This window comes from Vigna umbellata, chromosome 2 (genome assembly GCF_029865625.1).
Source record: "Vigna umbellata cultivar VRB3 chromosome 2, Vumbellata_1.0, whole genome shotgun sequence".
NCBI classification, from domain to species: domain Eukaryota; kingdom Viridiplantae; phylum Streptophyta; class Magnoliopsida; order Fabales; family Fabaceae; genus Vigna; species Vigna umbellata.
Window position 1 is genome coordinate 19,164,618 of NC_142166.1, and position 7,042 is coordinate 19,171,659.

Genomic DNA, 7,042 nt, shown 5'->3' on the forward strand with positions numbered 1-7,042 from the left:
ATTAGAAATAAAATAATCAACACATGTTAAAAGAAAGCTCATGGACTCGCTTTAGCCCATACGTGTTTATGAATATTTGATTTTGTGAACTTTTTGCATAAAGGATTTTTGTAGTCTTAGGGAGTTTTTACCCTTAGCCCATGAGGTATTATAATATACAAAAAAAAATTAATACAAAATATTCTTTTATTATTTATATTTTCTTAAGAAAAAAAAAGTCAAATTATATACCTCGACGAGTCAGTGATCAAAACTATTTTATAGTAAAATAAATAAATACAAAGGTTATTTTGAAGATGATTTCCGTAAAAAAGAAAAGAAAAAAAAAGTCATAAATGATTCATTATTTGGTTAAAAAGAATTGAAATTCGTATATTAACTACGATTTTTGAAAGTTGTAAAGAAATATTGGACGATTTTTTTATTTTTAAAGTTGTGCTTTGAATCACTACTCAACAATTGCATCCATTTTCTAAATATGCCAGAAACATCGTCTTATTCCTACCACACAGCTGCTATAGTAGTAACAGCTGTTGTTCATAAATTTCAGTATACTAAGAGCAATATACATTATTACTAAACGGCAAATGAATTATAGTAACAGAATTACGACAATTGGATTTCCATTTTTGTCGCGCCTGCTTTGATACTTGAATGTATGAAGTGGTAATATATAAGGTTAAAGGTTTTGGTAGACGTGATTATGTCTCTTCTTTCAAAATCTGAATGCCATTGACCTCAGTTTCGTTTTCTTTCTTGTAAATGTACCTTCTCTGGACCCAGAGAAAGAGACAAAGATTAAGAGCAGATATCACAAAAAGAAGAGCATAATAGTAATCCATGTGACTATCATTCAAGTTGTTGCCTAGCCAGCTCTTACCACTGATCTTCATTGAGAAGTGATCTATGACTGATACGAGGAGACTGTTGGTGTATTTGCCAGCAGCTACAGTGCTAGTGTAGAAGGCTGTGCCAAGGACTTTCATCTGTTCTGGGGATTGATCATAGAAGAATTCAAGCAATCCACCCATAAGGAAAGTGTTTGCAAGACCAAGTAGAACATGTTGAGGCAAAAGCCAGAATATGGTCATAGGAACTACTTGTGTCCCAGTGGTTATGTGTTCCTTTCTTATAACTTCCATTCTTTCAAGTTCTACAACATACATCACTGCTGCGGCCAAGACTTGGATGGAAAATCCTATGCCAATTCTGTGAAGCATTTTCAGGCCCCTGCGAAGGCCGGTTATTCTGCGCATGAATGGTACAAAGCAACAGTCGTAAATGGGCACACAGATGAGAATGGTGACCACAACAAAACTCCATAAGGATGCTGCTGGTATTTGGAAGTTTGGACCAAGGTTTCTATCCATTGTTGTTCCTTGCTTTACAAACATTGTCACTTCCACTGCCCAGAAGTTGCTTGGAATTATTGTCAGTAGCCAAATCCCAATCATTCCTAATACGGCCTTCATCGTCTCTATTTGAGTCACGGTGCATGGGGGATTTGACCCATCTTTTCTGCTTGCTTTCATTGCAGCCTTGTCTAAGAACCTTAACACAGATTTGCATATACATACATTCACTTTTTTAGTCCATCTGATAAACTTTTGCTAGCAAGACACTTAAAACTGTGACATCTCTGGCTTTTGGAATTTATAAAGCAGAAAAGTAAAAGGAAAAGGTGAGAGTAGTGATTATGGAACCTGAAACGAGGAGTGTGATAAATTTGTCGTCTTCCAGCTGCAATGTAGTGTTCCAAGGCGAACTCATGCAGTTCAGAAGGGTTACTAGGAAGATGCAGCTTTCTGTTTCTGAAAGCAGCCATGGGGACTCTAAAACATTCCTTTGCATGGTTCTTACTCTGTCTTGATTTGTGCCTGTATATTGGGACGCCCATAAAGAAGCTAACAGCACCCAGTAGAAAACCAATTGCCGATACGCCATATCCCAATCCCCATCCAAATCTCTCTTGAATGTACACCACAAACACAGTTGCAGCTAAAGTCCCACATGCAGTGTTAAACGACCACCAGTTGAAGAATGAAACTTTAAGCACTTTTTCGTTTGGTCTGAAGTCATCAAATTGGTCAGCACCAAAAGTTGACAAGTTCGGCTTCAGTATTCCACTGCCTAAGGCTATGGTGTATATTGATATGTAGAACAGTGTTAGTTGTGTGGTGGATGCTTTGCAAATTTCATTTCTACATGTTGGCTTAAAGCACTCCAGTGCTGTTGTCAGAACCAGCAGCCCCATTCCCTGTTTACTTTTCCTTTAATCACTATTGTTTTCTAAATTCAATCATAATTTTTTAATATTACGTCACAAACATAGTGAATGGTATGTCTGATTATCATTTGGTTATATGGCAAAGACATGAACAACTGCAAAATATGAGATGAGAGTGAAACCATGATTTCACAATCTCTTTTAGAGAAGAAAAGTTTAGGTTATTTAAGTCTTAAAATAATTATTAGAAGAGATAATAATGTGGAAATAAAGCATATGAGAACTCACTATGGCATATATGAGTAAGGCAAAAGTGATAGTCCAAAAACGGCCCAAATAAGAATCTGCTATATAAGCACCAAGCACGGGAGTGATCCATGCTGTGCCTGACCAGTTATTCACACTTGTTACTGATGATACCATGTCTTTCTGTAGCTCTGATGTCATATAAATCACCAAATTCGCACTCACCCCAAAGTATGCAAATCTATCAAATAATTGGTTTGCTGAAAATTCAATAAAAAAAAACAAATATTCATTTCATATAAAAAATATCTCTTATAAAAATAACTCATATCTCATTTATGGTAAATTTCATTAATCTATCTTACTAAACAAAACTTCCAGCAATACACATATGTCATTCGTAATAAATTCATGATGTCTTATTTTGTAAGAACCATAATCTGTACACCAGTACAGTGTACTATAGTGTTAGTGTTTGTGTGTGTATTACAACAAAGTCACAAGTAGTAATCTACCAAGAATGAAAATGCAAGCTTTCCATTTCCCAGTTGTAGAAGAAAGCACAGGGCCTCCATTAAGATTCACTGTGCCATCTAAAGTGTAACCTCTCTCTTCCATGCCACAAGATAGAACAATACAGGAAGAAGGAAAACCAAGTTTTGAGTAAATATATACGAATAACAATACTCATACAAAAAATAATATTACAATCAATGTAATTCTATGGAACCAGCTATGGGCACACTATAAAATCTTATTTTATTTTATTTTTTCTGGTAAATATGCGTATATTGTTTTAAAATTTAACTTTTGAAGATTTGGAATTACAAAGGTGGCTGGCTGGCTATCTAGAGGATGGGCCAGCTACAAGCCCAAAATGCTGAAATTCGGTGGCATATGACTTTTCAGGTGCTTCATGGACACCTTCCGCAGCTCTTTTCAATGTATGAAAAGAAGATTGTAACAGATTAATTTATTACTAATATTTCTAGTGGGAAAATATGTAGTAAATTATTACCATTTCGTTACCTCATCTTACTTGTTAATACGATGTAATAAATCCTTCTTTAACTTCTATAGCACAAGAACTTTCAATTAAATAATTTGTTAAAAGTGTAACTTTCAATCAAATAAAGAAAATGACAAGTTCTGTATATATATTATGTAAATGCCAATTCCCATTTCATGTCCTCTGGTCAAAATTTCCATCCATGTACATTCAAGATCCTTTCTAATATGGAAATAGTGAACGCCCGACTTATTATTCTTCCGATAGATAAACTTTGTGGAAGTCATGATGCAATCACTTGAAATGTATGTTGATGACAAATGAACCAAAAATTCTTTGAGCATGACAAAGAATAACCTTTTATTTCATTTCTTAGCCATCCATTGCAAGTTTATAGCAACCTCAACATGATATTGGCTATATTGTCGAACAACGCCCATAGTTTGATACGGTTCTAAATCCTATTAGTCCATACAGTCTAGCTACAGAATTAGTCAATGATATTCTCTCCATTCATTGACAGCTAGCTAATCAATAAAAACAGTGATGGATTCCATACATGAAGAAAATGTAGAATAAATACTTGTCAACAAAACACTTTTTGATGCAATTTATGAATGGGAATTTTTCATTTTTCAAAAAGTTGAAAAGCATACTCTCTAAGTATGATGATGTATTGTCAATATTGAACAAATAGATACTCTAGACTTGTTTAAGGTAGTGTTTGGATTGCGGAGTAGATGTGAGGAAAAGTAAGTGGATGAATTTGAAGGGATAGAAAGAAGATTGTGGTACTGATTAAATTAAGAGATTTGAATGAATCAATTTGAAGGAAAAATTTGTAAAAATTTGTGAATAATGTGATTGGTGTAATAGATTAAAAAATGTTTTAATTAATAAAAATAGTTCATCACAAATTTTCGTTTCTGTAAAAATTTGATATAAATTTAAATTTTAGTTTTGAAAATTGTATTAAAATGAAATCAAAATTGTTCTTTCTAAAAAAAATTAAAATTGAAAAAATAAAATTAAAATTTATAAAAAGGATTTGTACGAATAAATTTCAAATGTATGGATTATAATTAAATTTGACATAAATTAAATCTTCGACACTTTTCACCATATCTCGGTCTACTTTTTCAAGTAAGGAATTGTTATTGTTTACTCCTCGCAGGAAGTTGTGAATAATGGAATATGACAACACTATTTTAGTCATTATATCGAAAGAATAACGAGGTTTTATTCTACTTGTTGTAATATTAAATTGTTTTTTGAGCATACTAAATGCCCTTTCAATAACATTTAGAAGTCATTCATAACAATGATTGAACAACTCTTATGGGTTTTCTAGACCTCTTTGTTGTACTCTTTCATATGATATCTTACACCTTTATATTATGTTTCATTTCAACATAAATAATGCATCTTCAAGTAATACTTTCCTATAATTAATTGCAAAATTTCATTATTATCAATAACCGAAAGTCCATAGACCAACAAGTATATTAACAAGCATAATTCACTAACTTGTAGGTATGATCAATGAATCCTTTGTAATTAGAGCATCTTTTCAAATTTTTGAATCAGAAGTTGTTCCCTCCCATCCAACTAGTACATATGTGAATTTCATGTTAAAATCACATGCTTTGTGAGCCAATCTTTACTCCTTTGGTATCTAGTAATTTGCTCACAAAGCATGTGATTTTAACATGAAATTCACATATGTACTAGCTGGATGAGAGGGAACAACTTTTGATTCAAAAATTTTAAAACATGCTCTAATTACAAAGGATTCATTGATACCGAAGGAGTAAAGGTAAGCATGGAGAAAGGGGCCAAGTTTGGTGAGTCAACCTGCCAGACACGCCAAAAAAGGCAAGCCAGAATAACGTTTTCAACTTGAGAGCCTAAACCAACTCGGCTCGTCGAGTCCAACAGGTCAACTCTACGGGTCAGGCTAGCATGACAACCTGACTTCATTAAAAGAAATTTGAACCCATGTCACAATACTTCATATTAACACAATCTGATAGCCCGGTCAAGGTCTCACATAGTTCGACGATAATCTGAAACAGTCTGGACAATAACCCACTTCAACCCAACATCAGGACGTTTTCATGTAAAAATAAAATATTTCATTTCGTTTCCATGTGATATGAGACTTTCAATGATAAAAAAAGACAGACAAGCCAGCCCGACATCAGGTTAGCCGAGTTGTAAAGTTCAACCCATTTTCAATTGGTAGGCTAGCCCGTTGGACCATTTGCTTTTTGCTAACAACTCACCCTATTCTCCCTTGAACAAAGGAGGGTGGTTTACGACATAATCTTTGTTTTCCATTGTTGACTAGATCTTTGTTGAAGTCTTGTCAAGTTCCATCGCTGACTGGATCTTTTGCTCCAAACTGAGCTACGCCAAGTTCCTCTTTAAGCACTCTTAAGGGGTCCCAGTAATCTTTCAAAATATTACAAACAATTTTGAGCACTCCTAGTTTTTCAAACTAATTCAACTAGTTAGAGGAGTTTCACCACTCTTGGTACCTCACTAGTCCAACTGACTAGACCATTTAACTCCACTAAGTTAAACAACAATGTGTTTTAATTAACTTCTAAATACACAAACACAACAAAGGTATTTTTACAAATCAAATATAGATTATAACTTTAATACAGAGGATAAGTTTTCAATACAAAGAAATTTGAAGATTTGTAATAAACTTTCCTTTTTCAAAGAAAGTATTAGACGATGAAAGCTTTAGAGAAAATGACAGCATAAAATTCGAAGTGTTAAACTTTCCTATCTTCTTTCATGCAATCCTTTTTATATAGTCTTCTTCAAAAAAGAATTGTTACTCAAATGCATTGACTTCTTCGTAGGTAGGTAGCCTTTTGGTATGAAGTCAAATGTTGTGTGCTTATTATATACAAAGATAGTCTGTACAGATGAACAGAGCGTAAACCACTTGAAGAAACATTCCCAGAATGTCTTCTTATCTTTTAACGTTCTTTTGATCCAATATAGAACTTTTGAAAAAAGCTTTGTACTTTTGTGATTTGCACAGATAAATAGAACATAGCATAATAGATAAAAGAGTATTATTCGTAAATGCATTTAATATGTTATTTAGCATTTAGATAAGATATGTCTACTTAATATTTAAACTAGTTTGATTTTTAGAGTAACGTTAAGAGTTTAGGATAATGTTTATACGATTACAACAATTACCATATTTTATCTTAGATGGAAGATTTTTTTAGATGCTATTTCGTTAAACACTATTTGTTAAACTTCGAAACACAAGTTGTTAGACGGTCTTGTCTTATTAGATTTTTTCATACGCTATTTCATTAAACACTATTTGTTAAATTTCAAAAGACTAGTTGCTAAACTTCCGTATTCATTAATCTTCTTCTTCTTTTCATAATATACTTTTATAGTTTTTGTGTTAGTTAATTAATTAATTTAGTTTAAAAGTAATTTTAGTTATAGTGAAATATTTATCCTTAATTTTATTTTTTTAACTATAATTTTTTTTTCATCATTAATTATTGATATTTACT

The 7,042-nt window shown here is 32.7% G+C and overlaps 1 protein-coding gene across 1 annotated transcript; it reads right to left on the reverse strand.

Moving 5' to 3' along the window:
* Positions 1 to 687: 687 nt before the first annotated feature.
* Positions 688 to 3,091, reverse strand: LOC124822215 (protein NRT1/ PTR FAMILY 5.1-like). Its single transcript, XM_047294199.2, has 4 exons — positions 2,989 to 3,091; positions 2,516 to 2,733; positions 1,704 to 2,257; positions 688 to 1,551 (listed from the first exon to the last, which is right to left on the reverse strand). The coding sequence occupies exons 1-4, from the start codon at positions 3,089 to 3,091 to the stop codon at positions 702 to 704; spliced, it is 1,725 nt and encodes a 574-aa protein (XP_047150155.1). The 3' UTR covers positions 688 to 701.
* Between the last annotated feature and the right edge of the window lie 3,951 nt (positions 3,092 to 7,042).